The following is a 17,196-nucleotide window of genomic DNA, read 5'->3' on the forward strand; positions in this document are numbered from 1 at the left end:
GCAGTTTATAGTGAACGCAACGTCATGCAAGGCAATCTATAGGGAAGCCCACTCTTAACCTTTATATGAATCCCCTTGTGTGGCCTGTAGTTTGATTCCCTGCCACAGCACTTGCTATACTGTGCCCCCTTTTACTCTTGCAAAAGATAATATAAAATATGGCTAATATGGCTAACACCTATACCAGTGGCCCGGGTTTCTCCATAAAATAACTTTAAAATTCCAGCTTTATGTATAATTTTTCAGAATTGTGTCTGCCAATGTATATGGCAAACAGCATATATACTGAGCAATTTTATATATTTTCTGTCTTGACTCTCTGAAATTACCTTACTTCTCCAACTTGCCTTTACATCTCCAACATAAGCCTATGCTGGTAAATTGTGGTTGAACAGGAAGACCAGGAAAAGCGCAGAGTGAAAACACTGAAAAGAGGGAAAACTGCGTCTGAGGTCAGCCAAACACAGACAGTGCGCTAGCGTTTCCCGCTTGGCAACATTTGCTCAATTCCCAGAAAGACAGCATCTACTAGTACGCATGTGAGAAACAAGTCAGTTAAAATTATAACAAATAGCTTACCTAATCTCACTACAATCAACAGCTGCATGCGTTCAAGCACGGGGGGGACGGGACGCCCCGACCCGACGTTTGAAGGGTATTTTGGACACACAAAAACAAAGGCAGTAAGCCTCTGTCTTAACCCTATTTTAATTAATTGTAATCTTAGAAGGTTCCTTGCAACGCCTCTGTTACACTAGCTCTGCCCCCTTGGTGCTTGGGGAGAGGCAATGGTATAAAACCCCTTGGGCTCAGTCCAGTAAAGCTTTAGACCTCCAGGAGACTTAAAATACACCTGTGTGTCACACTGCCTCGGTCGACTGCTATCCTCTGACAATGCATTCACGGTAAGTCAATAAAGGCATTTTTTTTGGGGTCCGGATGTAATTATGTGATATGTTTAAGTGAAGGGGATTCAGGTTTTTTTTTCCCCCAGTTCTCAGTCATCTGGTAAAAAAAGACAGACATAAATGTTATTAATGGGCTCTTCGGACAAAATATGTGAACTGTGATTTGTTTGTTTGCCTGAAGCTTTGGAATAATTTGTTGCTAATATGTAATTTACTGTAAAAATTGAATTTCTTACTGTTGGTATGTCTGATATGTGATGTGGATAATAATTATGCATTTTAAAGCATTATACATAAATGATTATCATATGATTAACATATTATCATATATATGCACATATATAAATACATATATGTATGTAGTTATATTAATAATAAAACACGTTATTATAATATACATTTAAATATTTAAATATTTTTGTGAATATATTACTCATTAGAATCTCATCAGAATCATTTTAAGATGGAGAGGGAAATATCTACTTTTGAGGGATTTTAGATGTTAGGCCAGAAATTTAATGCTAGAGGTTGGAGCATAGTTATTTGCTTTTGTTTAAGACTTTGTGTTATTACAGGCAAGTAGTTTAAACAGTTACCATAGGGGATATACAAAAAGGGAAACATGCATATTTATATAATGGATTTTCTCAATGAAAGCAGTATTTTATGCAAAAAGGACTGTTTATTTAGGTCATAATTGTTATTTTATTACATGATAATAACAATGGTTAGACAGTCTACATGCAATGTACAATTACATATAAACATGTTATTTATGGTCAGTTATGAATAAACGGTGTGCTGCTGATATAAATAACATTTGAAAGCTAAACAGCCCAAAGTTCAAAGGCCAACACATATTTAATTTTTTTGATTATTGATCACTTAGTTTAGGTATTAAAATGATTTTTGCAGCATAACAACAATAACAAAAACAACAACAATAATAATAATAATCATCATAATCATCATCAGCAGCAGCAGCAGTAGCAGCATTAAAGCATAAATGATATCATTTGCATTTTATTCTCTGATAACTTTTATTTTCTGTAAGATGGTGATTTTCTCTTTCTCTACACTGTTGTTTTAGAGCCTTGTTCACTCTCTCAGTTTTCACTCTGCTGAGTGTTATATTTTCAGCACCAATAAATGGTAAGAAAACAGTTTAATTATTTTTATCATTTTGGAACAAACATACCAATACAAATTATTTTGATTATTTTGTGTTCAGAACCTCTGTGACATTAACCTTAAATTGACCCCTTTGATTTAAAGCATGAGTTGACTGTAAATTAGAAATATAAACACTTTCATTCAATTAAAAGAAAGAAAACATGATATTACTCTACCCATTATTCTTTCTCTTGATGTCGAGTTTGGAAAAATGGATACCCCTGATTCAAAAGCAAGGTCGGGGCTCAAATCGGAAATGTATCTGCGCAGAAAAGTGACTCAGTGTGAAGTGGTCCTTTACCATGTCCCACCCAGCAAAGTATCTGTGATTTACAACAATCCATCCTTTCAGCTGGAGAGGGCGTTCACTGTTTCGCTCTCTGCTGTGGGTGTAACGGGACCCCTGGTCTGGGCTGAAGGATCAATGGCTTTCAGCTCACCTTTTACCTGTCGAGGCTACAGATATAGGAAGGCGTCTTTACACACTGTTTAAATGTATACTGCTGTAATGACAAGGATTTCTCATATTTACACATTTTTCTTCCATAGATGGAAAAGACTCTGATGGTAATTATCTTTTGAATACTGGTTTGAAAAGTGGCCCAGTTTTTGGTGAAACCTTGTAAGATTGATCAATTGACCAATCTGATCCACTAATCACTTATGAGTAGCTTATGAATCTGACTTTCTGAATTCTGCAATAATTCTGTGAAAGAGATACAGAAATTGTGATTTGATTATTTGTGCAGTAACATAATTTTTTACTTGTTTCAGACAGAAATATAGCCTTGCTGGACCACATAAATGGTGGGTAAACACTAATGCCACTTGTATCATTATTGTTATTATTATTGTTATTATTATTATTATTATTATTATTATTTATTTTTTTCTTGTTTTATTTTTTTGGCAGATGCCATTCACCAAATTATCTTGATCATCTGTTTTCTTCTGCACAATGTATCACATGTTAATTTTCTGGCAGCATCAAATGTGCAGACAATGCTGGGATGAAGGAAGTTATTTGTGCTTTTTCTGATGGGTCATTTGATAGAGCAGGTGAAAGAAAATCTGTCTACGGGATGCAGAATCTGGGACATTATCTGGATGCGTAATACAATGCCCAGTTTCATGACGTAGTGACCTGCTATGATGGTATCTACTGATCGCATGATTTTAAAATTGCTATTGCAGAATGCAAGGGTCACTGTCTGATTAAAGCCCTAGTGCTTCAGGGGAAGGGGAACCTCATAAAAAGGCCACACTGAAGCCTCTTAAAGGTGTAATTTAAATTTCTGTTTCCCTAGGTGTCGCTCACCCATCCACCCCTACCCCTGAAGATGCCACAGGTACTGACGCATGTAAGAAATAAGAGACTAACTGACATTATCCTGCACCGATACCACAGTCAGAGCCGGCTGCTGGCACAAACACTATGCTATTTTTCAGGTTCTAAATGTTCCTGAAAGACATTTTAATTGTGCAGTATTCACGGGGTGCGAATAGGATTTCTAATGCTATTGTTCTTGTGCCGGTTTCCTGGATACCCTCCCTCCCCCCGTTTGTGATTGGTTCTCCCTGTTTGTTGTCATTTAGCGCCACCAAAATCCTAGTGCCAGCTCTGACCACATTATCCCTTATGCTTGTTATTAATGCGTGAGCTCTGTAACATGAGTGCTAGATGTCATGAAGAATGGAAGTGAAGGCGGCTGCTAACGGCTGTATCCTACAGGCATCACGGGGGCTGTGGACTCCTCGGCTGAGCACACTGCTAAAGGTAGGACACTGCAGAGGGATTCATGTCCCTCACTGGGATGTATTTTTAGGGAAAAAGGGAGTCTCATTCCAAATTTTTCCTCTCTGTACAAGTACAAAAAGAAGCTGTCAGAGAAGAAGGAATGCATTCTAAAACGGGCTCTTTTTGGGGCTTCTGTTTTCCTGTCCTAATATTCTGAAAATTCACAGGTAGGACATAATTGTTTTCTCTTTTCAGATGCTGTGGACTCTTCTGACATCACAGACACACCTGGTCAGTATGCGGGGTGCTGGCGTTCAGCTGGGGAACCATGTAGCTAAGAAAAGGCTTAGCTTCCCCTCCCTAGAGGACAGTTAATGTCTGCCATGGTTTAGCATAGCTTATGCTTCAGATTTTACATTACCAAAGCTAAACCATGATGAATGATGATGACTGCTTATGCTTAATCATATATTAGCTGAAAAGAATAGCATTCAGAGAATACATGATTATCTTCTTCTGCTATCGTAATACCAAGACCAGCCAAGAGGAAAGAGTCTCTGACTAAGCAGTCAGATAATTTTTATTTGGTGTTTTACAGGTGCAATAAGTTCACACGTACATAATATATGTAAATATATTTATTAATCTCTTACTCATTCCACAGTCTATCAAACAAGTGAATGTAACAGTTTTCATATTTTCATATTTTTGAAACAGAGTTTTCATATTTTTCATGTTTTTTCAATAACAGTGATTTCCAAGAGCACATCTAATATGTTCTATTATGCAATATGTATCCATAACAGCTAGCTATAAGAGATCTTCCTTTAAGTATGCTTTAGTTGCTGTATGTGGTAACAATCACAATTAATACAAATTCTTTGAGCATGAATGTGGAAGGGGATGTAAAGAATGCCCAGTTTCATTATGGTCATTTTCACTGAATAACTGACCGTGAAATCATATTGGCCCAGTGCACATAGCTCACCTCAGGGGAGAACACCCTAGGTACACTTCAATGATTTGTCAGTAGACAGTTGCCTTACAATGAGGTCAATAGGACACACTCTTTTTTGTGGGATCTTCCCCTGGTCTGCAGCCTTAAATAGATAAACACCCAAGGTGAATAAATGAATCCTAGTGAGTACTATAATTCACACATAATCTTTCTACTCATGCCGGAAATGCACTGTCTAGCAAATTTTACGTTCTCAACCAAATCACTGGACAGATGTCAGAGAAATGGTCTGTCTTTCTAAAATGTCCGCCTCACTGAGAATTATACTGTGAGGACATCCTGAGCAGAGAGAAAGAAATCAAGTAGAACCACACCATTTTGGCAGAATACTAGCAAGTCCAATTCTTCTGGTGTAATGTTATATTGTTTTTTTTAATCACAGTTGTTGAATTTCATATGACATTATGTAAATGCAAATTTTCACACACTTTATAAAACAGGTTAGGGGTACTAGGAAATAGTTGTTAAACACACACAAACGCGCACGTGTGTGTGCACACAGCCATGCGCACATATAATGTTTTATCTTATGTGTATTGCATTGCACAAAGCCATATAAATGTGATAATGCTGCAGATACAACCTCATCTGAGCTGTAACAGCTGGCCATTATTAAACAGTAATTAGGGATACCTGCACAGCAAAATGTCCAGTGGTAAGTCTACTCTTACATTAGAGTACATTAGTCCAAACGTAAGAGTTGATTTAGCACTGAACATTCTCCTGGGTAGCTTGAATTTAATCGATGGTGTAAGAATGAAGTGACCTAATTAAGTTTTCTTGCTGTTGTTAGATGCAGGAAGCACTGGCAGCTCCACAGGCAAAGACAGTAAGTAGCTTAACGTGTTGCTCAAAAGCGGTTGGTGCATGGGTCAGCTCCTCTGTAGACCTTAACAAAGTGACTGTCTCTTTTGTTTAAGATGGAGACACAAGCACGGATGAAACTACGAATGGACCCAGTTCCCGAGGTGGGAACATTTTAAGGAGAACAAAATACCAAAATTAAAACAGAAAATACACAAAAGACGGGTGATGGAACATGCATTTGAGAGTCCTGCAGGATGTACACACAGTCACAACTCAATCACAAATTTAGCTTCAGTACTAATTCATGACCAGCTCACTGAATTCAGGTTTAAAATTAAATTAAACAGGACAATTGTCATTTAAATTCTATTCCTGTTCACATTATTTGAATAGCATTCATCACAGTGCGTTTCTGAGTTATAAATAAAATATATATTAAAAAATATGAGCACTTATATATAGTGGGACATATATGCTGTAGATATAAGTTGTCTCAAGAAGTACACATCAAAAAAACATCAAGAAAATGTCAGGGTGCCCTGTGTTGACATTCATAGCATTAATTAAAATTAACCCAAACTTCTATTTGTTTATTTTTTATGTAGATATGAATGCAAACCCAGACAGCAAAGAAACAGATCCTGCTGATTTAGGTGGTAAGTAGGAAATATTTCAGATGTCCAGGTCAGAAGAAACATAACTTTAAACATACATCTATTTTAATTATCCATCTCTCCTAAAGACCAGCTTCACAATTTCTTTATTAATTATACAATCCTGTGAGCATAGTATTATCACCTCAAAAATGACTTATAATCAAGCATTATATTTTATGAAAGCTAACATAGCATGGTGCTCATGTTTTCATGTGCAATGTTTTGTTTCTTTACTCAATCATAATTTTTCTGCCACCAGCACTTGCTGTCAAGCATTATAATGAAGGACAGTTTGTAACTGTGTGTGTGTGTGTGTGTTAGAAAAATATTCATTTGTTTCAGTTCACTTGCAACAATTTACTAGCTTGCTAGAAAACAAACCAAAACAGAGAAATCGCTACACATTAACCACTCCAGCTTCTGTACGCAGCCAGAGATCTTATTGTCAATGATGGCCTATCTTTACACTGTTAGCTACACGATCCTGTGGCAGGGATATATATCTGTTTCAGTTTTCAGTTTCAGAATAAGGATTCATCATTTCCTGTCGACAGATCTTGTTAATAAGCTTTCCACAATCATGAATTGATTTACATACTAATTAAATAAAAATACAGTTATGCGTAGCTAACAACATATAGCCATGTCAGTGGCTTAATTAGGGCTCCAGAGTGATGCAGTCATAAATATTCTCTCTAGGAGTGCAGGCTATGCCCTATACAACAGAAATCCCTTTTGACTTTGACCTGTGTCATTAATTAGTCTATAGCGGCAGGTTTCAAGTGGCTTGATGTCACCAGCGTATGGTTGGCACATTCTAGCCACGGTTGCCTGGGTTACGGTTGAATAAGGCTTGTGGATGAGTGTACTCCTCTGCAGCAAGTAAGAGGAGTGATCCCTCTGGTGGTAAAACGACAACAGTTCTTACAAAGTCTCTATTTTCATTTAGAGTGGTGAGACCTTTGGTTCTCATCATGGCTACAGCCATGCTATTGACAAGAAACGTGTAAAACATATGACAAGCTTGTTTTTTTGTTGGTTTTTTTGCCTCATCCTACCCCCAGACTTATCCCTGGAACACAATAGCTTTTGGGTTGCACTTTATTTGAAGTGGTGTTTATTACCCTGAAATCTCTTTGACTCTTTAATGGAATAACTCTTCACAAAATCATGACTGATGTAAGGTTACGAAGCACATAACTATTAGCATTATGATACTGATGGCATAATATTGTATTCCACATCATATGACAGTGCTTATGAGGCATTATGTAACGCATGCACAGGTAATGTAAATGCAACCTAAGCCCCACTTAAATAAAGTGTTACTCACTTGTAAAATTCAGTCAGCTACGATATACTCAGGCCATGATGACATGCGAAGATCCCTGATGAGGCAATGTAATTCATATTAATCTGAGTCTCAGATAACTCAGGCATGACAGAAAGCACTGACTCACTGGAACAAACAGGTCAGTAAGGGACTGTGTGAGGAACGGTAGACTCTACAAAAGTTAAGCTGTGGTGTGATCAAGTTCTGTTATGAAGTAACACAACAAGCATGGACTTCACCTTTTGTATTTAACAGATTCTTCAGCCGGTGAAAAAACATCAAAGGAGGAAAGCAAAGGTAATAGAAGGCGCTTATGTTTCTCTCCACAGCAACCTGTGGTTATGCCAGTGTGGTCTGGTAGCCTTCCAGTTCATTACATTGCAATGAATTCGACTAGCAAACGCTTATGCAGAGCAAAGAAAAAAGTAACATTTTACCTATGATATTAAGATTGACTTCTATTTTTTGTTTTATTATAATATACAGATGCAGATGTTCCAGATCATTCTTCAGAAGGTTAGTCGAGAGGGGTGCAAGTATTCAAGTCACACTCACGATACATTTTCTTATTTATGGTGTTAGTTCTACATTTTTTCAATAGACCACAGAAACAATGTTGTGTACTACCTAAACATTTGAATTTAAACCAAATGGTGTGTGCATATTTGACATGCATCATGCTGCAAATTTGATCATCAAGGCATATGTATCACTGTTTGTTTGATCAAAGACAGTGCAGTATCAACAAACCAGGTAGCTTAATATCACAAATGCTGCATAAAACATTCATAAACTGTAAGTTTGCTTACTGACCGCACAGGGGGGATATGCATACACCAGTTTTACACCCCAAGATTTATAGGATCAGAAGACATCATCTTCAAAGTTGATATGTCTAACAGATTCACATACTGAGAAACCAGGAGTCACCAGGAGAACACAATATGTACAGTGAAGATGGAGCTTCCATTGAGCTTAGTGTAATTACAGTTGTCAAGTAACAAACCCTTCAAAGAAGCCATGCAGAAAATGAGCAAACATACTTGTCAGGCACATAGATGCTGATAAGGACAATGTCTTTATTAATTTATCGGGGAAAATGCAGTTGACAGTTGTTTAAGATGTAAAGCATTGGATGTACTTTATGTAGGGTTTCTAGACAGAGCTAATTTGCAACCCCTGTGTAACTGTAGCAGACTAAAGCTGGGAAGTATGAGCAGGCTGACAGGGAAGGCTCATTTCAAAATGTAAAATGTATCATTTTGTAAGAACAGGCTGTCATTTGAGTCACAGGTTTCTCTGCTCTGGTTGAAGAATAAGCCCATAAAAGTAATGTTATCATCAAGCTCTGTTTCTCTACAGATGCAGATGACAAAGACTCTTCACAATCACATGATGATGATGAAGGTGGTGTATCTTCCCAATCTAAATGTTACAGTAAAGTGGTATTAGTATTTCCAATTGAAAAAGACACATTCAACAAATAAACTTGCCTGTTAATTGTTTTAGAGGAATTGCTCTGCAGAATTAATTAGTCAGATGCTGACCAAGTCTCTTAGATGTGAAATTCAACAGGGATTATTTAGAAAATGAACAAACTTATAAATGAGGGCCTTACTAGGAACTAAGAAGAGACCATCACACAGGGGCACTGAAAAACAAAGCATATTCATGCACAAATAGAACTGAATCAAGTGTCATTAGTCAACTGTGATGTCGATGAGACACTAGCTTTGTTCCATCATGGGTAGGGTTGGCCAGTAGTCCTCCCATTGAAATGCTTAAACTCCAGAAGCAGCTTATCTCTCTGCAATATTATGTGGCCAGTTGTAAGGAAAATTACTCATAGGAAAGATTATTGGTGGAGAGCATGTACTTCAGCTGCAGTGTTAATTTATCAAGTTTTTAAAACTAAGTCATACATTATGTATCATCAATGCACTGAAGACAACAGGTGTAATGCTAACCATGTTTCTCTGATTAGATGGAACCATAAAAGCTGTACAGGCAGACTCTGCAGGTAAGGCAGAACTCTCCCCAGCTTTAAATATTTTTGAAAACATCCTATTTAATTACACCAAGGTGATGGGAAGCTTGTGTTGTTGTAGCTGCTGACAGCGCAGATGTGACAGAGGTGCACTCCAAAGTAGATGAAGCTTCAGATAAGGGCTCAAGTGAAGCATCAGGTAGGTGTAGTCTTCACTTGATGACACTTTCAGTGAAAGGTCCTACATAAGAATAACATAAAGTCTTATAAGACTTCATAAGTACTACATGAAATTTTCCAACTACCATAGAGTGTGGGATGTCACAATCCATGTCAGAAGTAACATCACCACAACACTATGAGCCCATGATGATGTATGCGAGTTGACATAAATACTTGATGGCTTTATGCAGTACTCATGTAGGATCCTTCATACAAAAGTGCCACTCCATTGTCCTGATGTATCTTTGTACATTTGCATTTATTGAAGATGGTGACAACAGCGCCCCTGAGAGAAGTGTGGATGAAGATGACGCCTCCATGTCCTCCGAGGGTAAGTCAATGTCAAACCTGCCTGACACAGACCTCAGTGGGTTGATTTAGCCCTATCTATTCACTGAAAAAGAGCTTTGTTTTATTTGATAAATGTCATTTATTTAAAATCACTGGCGTTTTCTCATTTCAGGTTCAGACAAACATAACCAGGAGGGCGACAGTGCTCATGACGAAAGCAAAGAGGCTGGGTCTGATAAGCCAGAAACAGATGTCACGGAACACCAGGATAGCAAGCAGGACACTGACAGCAAACAAGACGCTGACAGCGACACTGACAGCAAAGAAGCTGACACGCACACTGATGACCAACCAGACAAAGACAGCGACACCGACAGTAGCAAGGACAGCAGCAAGCAGGACACTGATGACCATCCGGACAACGACAGCCACTCTGACAATGATGACCATTCAGACAAAGACAGCGACTCTGACCATGACGACCATTCTGTCAAACAGGACGACTCTGACCATGATGACTCTTCGGACAAACACGGCGACTCTGACCATGATGACTCTTCGGACAAACACGACGACTCTGACAATGATGACCATTCGGACAAACACGGCGACTCTGACCATGACGACCATCCGAAAAAACAGGGCAACTCTGACCACAATGACAATCCAGGAAAAAACAGCGACTCTGACCAGGATGACCATCCGGACAAAGACGACGACTCTCACCACAATGACCATCCGGACAAAGACGACGACTCTCACCACAATGACCATCCGGACAAAGACGACGACTCTCACCACAATGACCATCCGGACAAAGACGATGACTCTGACCACGATGACCATTCGGACAAAGACGACAACAGCAAGCAGGACGCAGACGACAAGCCAGACCACGACAGCCATGAGGAAAGCGAGAACCCCAGGCAAAGGGCAGAAGAGGGAGGGGTGGGTGGCAGTCAGGAGGTTTCCTCTGTCAGTGCTGAGGAGGGGGCGGCTGGCGGCAGTCAGGATGCAGGACACGCCTCAGTAGAAGAGGGCGCCAGCGTTGGGAGTCAGGAGGTCAGTGCCAGCAGCACCGAAGACAAGGACAGCACAGACAGCCATGACGCAGACGGTGACAGTAAAGAGGACAGTCAGGACACAGATAAGAGCGAGGGATCCAGCAAGGCCAGCGATCAGGACCATGACAGCCATGACAGCCATGACGAGTCCAACACCTCTAGCAAACAGGCTGAGGAGAGCAGCAAGGAGAATGATTCTGATGGTATGTCTGCCCAGGTCACAGTATAGTCCCCGTGAAGGTTCATGGAAAAAAAATACAGCCAAAACTGTCACTATAGTTTAACATGCCAGAAATAAATCACTAGGATACCACAACAAACAATATAAATACAAAATTTATGTATTTTATTGAACCATATTGTTCATACAAACACCCAAATCCATAACATTATACTACACTTCACCAAGTGTGCTGTGGTCATATAGATTCTGCTAGTGGCACTGCTAGCAGTACTGAGAGAGATTCAGTAGCTTAATGTTTCTAATGTGTTACAACTCAGTCATCTAAAGGTACTGCATTACATACATGGAAACCAGGAAAAGATCTCTCATTGGAATCACGCACCTTCTTCTAAGAACAGACTTCCAATGTACATAACTCATGAGGGCAATCAACATTCTATAACTCTAACTCTGTATTAAAAGCAAGTCTTTTTCCAAACATGTATATTGATGGTTCTTCAATGAGCTGGGTTGCATACAGTTTGTGAAAAAAATGTAAACAGCAACTTAAATTCACTTATAAAGGTCTCCGCTTGCAGCCATGTTTGCCATACTTATGGACAACCAGGTTTATGAGGCATCTTTATAAATGATCCCATTCATGCTGGGATCTTTCTTACTTCCTTGACCCACACCAGAGTGATAGCCTCTGCTTTGTATATAATTTTATATACCTAAAAATAAGTACCAAACATACAGAGCCTGCATTCAAAAACAAAAACATTACATACATATGTACTATAACCTTTGGTATACAAAGATATATGTGAGGTTACTGTACATAAATTTGCATCTAACTTATGTTCAGTTATGTTGATGTTTTTGAATGTTATGGTATGATTATTTCACGGGTATAATTATTAAACTGTGGGAATTCTCTATTTTGCAGCTCTTTGTTTGTTTCATTTTATTCATATAAAACAAACTGGTTTTCATTGAAGCAGTTGCCATTTGTTATATTTCCCTTCCTGCAGATCATGACAGCACAGAGACCTCTAAACAAGACTCAACTGGTATGTTTGGCTTCAATTAATTGCAATGTTGTTGTGCTGCACATGCACACAAATTTCTCTATCTGAACTATTCGGGTTTCAGATACGGACACAACCAGTGACGAGGATACCAACACAGAAACAGAAAAGGACATCGACTCAGACAAAGAAAAGGACACAGACACAGACAAGGATACAGGTGAGGCGAGTGTGTGTGAGAGAAAGAGAGAGGACAGGGGGGAGAGAGAGATTAATCCCAAAAATTTTCATTACATTAATGACTGATCTGAATGACAAGAATCCACGATGTGCATCACTGTACTTCACAATATCCACATCATAGTTCAAAAATTTTTTAAATGACTTTTCTAGATATGAACAAAGGTGATACGGCTGGTTCCTCAGACTCAGATGGTAAGCTATGGGATCCATTCAGGGGGGTTTAGACAGAAGAAAAAAAATGATGGGTCTATATTCAGATCGATGGTTGGTCAAAGGGAGAAACAGTATATTGGTGTGAAACAGCCAGCTCATGCCGTGCTGTGAAACACTCCATTGTTCATGAAAAAAAACGTTCTTGTTTGACAGAGATGAAGGAGTCCTTTGATGCAGACGAGAGAGATCCCAAATGGCAAGGTAAAGAGCAACACACACCTGACCTTCCATGATATATTGTCAACTGACTACTAAGAAAAAAAGTTAATGTGTGTATATATATATGTGCGTGTGTGTGTGTGTGTGTACAGTGAGCTCAAACTTGACACATTATAACAGTCCATAATCTTAGATTTGTAATCAAAGAATTCACTTGTGGTTAAAGAGCATACTCTAAGATTTTTATACACTTTTGGTTTCACCATGTAGAAATTACAGTACGTTTTGTACATAGTTCCTCCATTTCAGGGAACCATATTGTTTGGGACATATTATTGTTATTTAAATGAAAGCAGTCATGTTTAGTACTTTGTCGCACATCCTTTGCATGCAATGACTGCTTGAAGTCTATGACCCATAGACATCACCAGGTGCTGAGTATCTTCTCTGGTGATGCTCTGCCCAGCATGTACTGCAGCCATCTTCAGCTCCTGCTTGTTTTGGGGGCTAGTTGCCTTATGGTTTCTCTTCAGCATATGAAACATATATTCAGTTGGATTCAGATTGGGTGAATGACTTGTCCAGGCAAGAATTTTCTAGTTTTTCGCTTTGAAAAATGTTATTGTTGCTTTCACAGTATGTTTAGAATCATTGCCTTGCCGTAGGATGAAGCACCATCCAATGAGTCTGTAGGCACTTGCTTGAACTTGAGCAGATGATGATTCTGTACGAATCAGAATTCACTCTCCAGCGGGTACAAGCAGCTATATCATCAAGGAAGACCAGTGAGCCAGTATCTGTCACAGCCATACATACCCAAAAGATACATACCCCACTGCCAGGCTTCACAGATGAGGTTGGAGAGAGATGCTTTAGATTTTGGGAAGTTTTTGTGGCTGGACACATTTCTGAGGCAAGTTGCCTTTAGTTCTCTCTACAACATATGAAACACACGTGCAATTGGATTCAGATCAGGTAAAATCTTGGCCAGTCAAGAATTTTGCAGTTTTTGGCTTAGAAAAATTCCTTAGTTGCTTTAGCAGTATGTTTGGGATCATTGTCTTGTGTAGGATGAAATGCTATCCAATGGGTTTGGAGCAATTTGCTTGAACTTCAGCAGATAAGATGCTTCTGTTCACCTTAATTCTGTTGCTGCTTACAGCAGTTTCATCATTACTGGACAACGCAGCCAGTGCCTGTGGCAGCCATACATGCCCAAACCATAACACCCCCACCACTATGTTTCACAGATGAGGGGATGTGCTTTGGACCTCGGGCAGTTCCTTTTGCCCTCCATACTTTACTCTTGCTGTCACTCTGATATGTGAATCTTGGTCTGATCTGTCACCAAGAACCTGTAACCTAGCCATTATTTTTTTGCAGCTAACTAGCGGTTTGCATCTTGCAGTGTAGCCTCTGTATTTCTGTTTGTGAAGTCTTCTGCGGACAGTAGTCACTGACACATCCATGCCTGCCTCCAGTTTCTGATCAGTCGGACAGGTGTTTGGGGTTTCTTCTTCATTATTGTGAGACCTGAATCAACTGTAGAGGCCTTCCTTAGCCTACCAGGCACTTTTGCAATTACTGAGCTCACCTGTGATCTTTTGATGTTCCAAAATGGTTGATTCTGGGAAGCCTAAGTTTTGACTTATGTCTCTTATTTCTCAGCCGGGACACTTCTTGGCTTTAACACTGGTCAGAATCAAGCTAGATCGCTCTTAACGCACAGCTTGAGCTACTGTGAAATGTAGAAATTAAAATTGAGGGTCACTGAGCCAAATCAAGAAAAAAATATACAATATATTATATAAGTATATGAACAGAAAAACAGTAAATGTTTAATAATTTTTTTTTCTCAGGAGACACCGTTGATACGCCAGTCCATCCAGATCAAACAGATGGCACCACACAAGGCGTCTCGCAAGGTATAGATGTTTCACACACACAAACACCCACACACATACTGCTCATCATGAGCATGTCTAAAACTAATCTGTTTCTGTTTCCTTAGTCTCTGATGCTGGCATCACCAATTCTGTACAGGCATCCTAGCGCTATGGCCTGATGCCATTGGATGCTGGGAATCTTGACTTTCTACAGGTATTTTGAGTATATAGTACCTTTAGTTAATAACTGTTCTAAAAAAAAAGCCTATTATCTGCTTTGTGCTGTCCCACCTTTAAGCTAATGTCAAAATACATGTCAGTGTCAATTTCATGGAGACTGAAAACATTTGACCAAGACAATTGTGGTTAAAAGTGCAGAGAAGCAAACAAGAGATGGTTTCCATGGTGTCAGAAAAGACATGGCATCCGTGATGGGATATTTAAAGCAGACCAGTGGCCTCTGACTAATAAGCTCATCTTTATTAATGAATAAAGCCCACAAATAATTAATAAAGTATGTTAAACAGCACATTAAAACACATTTTATTGTAAACAAATAGATGCCAAATGTGTGCCATCGTTATTTTTCACTACCTCCCTTTTTTATCTCCGTACAGAAGCACAATAAGACTCAGAGAAAAGGACCGAAGCCTGACAGTCGAGTCTTCATAATATGACAACCACAAGAATATGAAGAAGCGCCCACTTTACGTTCCTTACGTTCATCCCGTAGCATGTCGAATGCTTCTCTATAGGGTTATGGGAAAGTGTTAAATTATTCTTCTGTTAATGTAAATTACTTTTCGCACACTTTTAGCTTTCAACTTGCTTGTTATTCTTCGATGACTAACACATTAGTGGAAAAGGGCCCATTGCTTTACCCTTTAGCCCTGTGGTGTTGTATAAGCTTTATTGATTGGTGACAAAAAGCCTTCTTTTAGGATGCAGGTGCAAACATTGACAGTGTAAAGATACTGTCTTTAATTAACTCCATTCTGCCAACTCACAGCCAAAAGCTGAATACATTCTTTCAAAATATAGAAAAGAAGCCTTTTTGGAAATACAAAAAAAAACAACAAAAAAGGAACATTAATACATTTCCCACAATTTTATTATTATGACTGTTGATCACTGTTTCACAGCCAGAAAAAAACAAATCTGAAACTGGACCTGCAGTCAGATTTCCCCTTCAATCTGCAAGGCTGGACTTCAGTAAATACATTGTTTTGATAAACTCTGTGCATGAAATCACAAACACTAGCATATTCAGTATTTGTAAATGGTCATCAAATTACACAAAATGTGGCATCAGTTGTGAAAATGTACGAAGGCTATTTCTACAGGTTTTAGGTGGCTGTTGTTTTTCTATACTTCATGTGGAGCATTGCTGTTTCATTGCTTTATGCTAAGCACAAGCAGAGCTTAGTATTAAGACAGGTAATTTGCTGCTAGAATTAGAAGATTCTAATGACCACAGATTTGTTTTGCGACACAAGTTCATGTAAACACAAATGCAGTGTACATACATTTCATGTGATAATTCCCCTTGTCCACATCTCTGAAGAAGTATGTTTCATAAATATCTAAAATTCTAACTCAATGTCAAGTGCACTGCATAAAGTGAGTAATATTTAAATGAGGTAACAGAGGCTGTCAAATAGACAAATGATGGTAAAATCATTTCTGAAGTCCAAATGGAGGAGCACATTTAATAAAAAAATTGAGTTGTCAAACAAGTTGGTCACTCAGTTTTTTAAAGCAGTCAAGGACTTAGATCAGCATGCAAGTGTGTGTGTGCAGAGCACAGAAGAGTGCTCAATAGAGTGCCTAAATAGAATCACAATTTTACGCTTTCATCTAGAATATGGATTGAGCAGAATTTCAGATTTGTATGCTGCTCTAGGGAACTTTAAAATGTATTTTCTATAGTTCTGTCATTACCTGACTCCGAGTTTGGAGCCATGGGGTACAGTTGCATCTGACCTCCATGTGTAAAGTGGGATTAAACTGGCAAGTTGCTTTTGTGCCTTCTTGTGTTCACAAGCACCCATTCTTTCAGTCTTTGAGGGAAAAGAAATGTACAATAATTAACTTAAGGTGTCATTACTGATTCTCTATTGAGACATTTGCAATAAATGTCTATGCCTCTGAAGAGATGTTATTACGCTCAGTTACTGAGTGGAGGCTACCTTTGTGCAGTGCGACTTAGCACCTTATCTACCAGGCCCACAAACCCATGCATGCTGCACATGCTGCAACATAGTAAAGACTGATATTGCTCATTCAATACACTAAAACATGGAA

The 17,196-nt window shown here is 38.8% G+C and overlaps 1 protein-coding gene across 5 annotated transcripts; it reads left to right on the forward strand.

Moving 5' to 3' along the window:
• Positions 1–777: 777 nt before the first annotated feature.
• Positions 778–16,918, forward strand: stm (starmaker). Of its 5 annotated transcripts, none has more exons than XM_064348341.1 (24): positions 778–905; positions 1,999–2,060; positions 2,631–2,648; positions 2,856–2,888; positions 3,389–3,442; positions 3,814–3,858; positions 4,075–4,110; positions 5,631–5,666; positions 5,758–5,805; positions 6,250–6,300; positions 7,889–7,930; positions 8,120–8,149; positions 8,996–9,040; positions 9,618–9,653; positions 9,742–9,819; positions 10,111–10,173; positions 10,306–11,400; positions 12,365–12,433; positions 12,516–12,611; positions 12,785–12,826; positions 13,001–13,048; positions 14,866–14,931; positions 15,018–15,106; positions 15,510–16,918. In XM_064348341.1, the coding sequence occupies exons 1-23, from the start codon at positions 895–897 to the stop codon at positions 15,056–15,058; spliced, it is 2,145 nt and encodes a 714-aa protein (XP_064204411.1). In that variant the 5' UTR covers positions 778–894; the 3' UTR covers positions 15,059–15,106; positions 15,510–16,918. The 5 variants fall into 5 exon arrangements, with proteins under 5 accessions (XP_064204411.1, XP_064204413.1, XP_064204412.1 ...); XM_064348343.1 differs by having other exon boundaries at positions 12,395–12,433; XM_064348342.1 differs by having other exon boundaries at positions 3,389–3,430.
• Positions 16,919–17,196: the final 278 nt, after the last annotated feature.

The sequence above is a fragment of the Anguilla rostrata genome, chromosome 8 (genome assembly GCF_018555375.3).
Source record: "Anguilla rostrata isolate EN2019 chromosome 8, ASM1855537v3, whole genome shotgun sequence".
Lineage (NCBI taxonomy): Eukaryota > Metazoa > Chordata > Actinopteri > Anguilliformes > Anguillidae > Anguilla > Anguilla rostrata.

Bases quoted from the DNA above. Each gene is read 5' to 3' on its own strand.
- stm (XM_064348341.1), top strand. The intron at 9,654-9,741 runs GTAAGGCAGAAC...GTGTTGTTGTAG, and splicing joins TGTACAGGCAGACTCTGCAG to CTGCTGACAGCGCAGATGTG. The intron at 14,932-15,017 runs GTATAGATGTTT...CTGTTTCCTTAG, and splicing joins CACACAAGGCGTCTCGCAAG to TCTCTGATGCTGGCATCACC.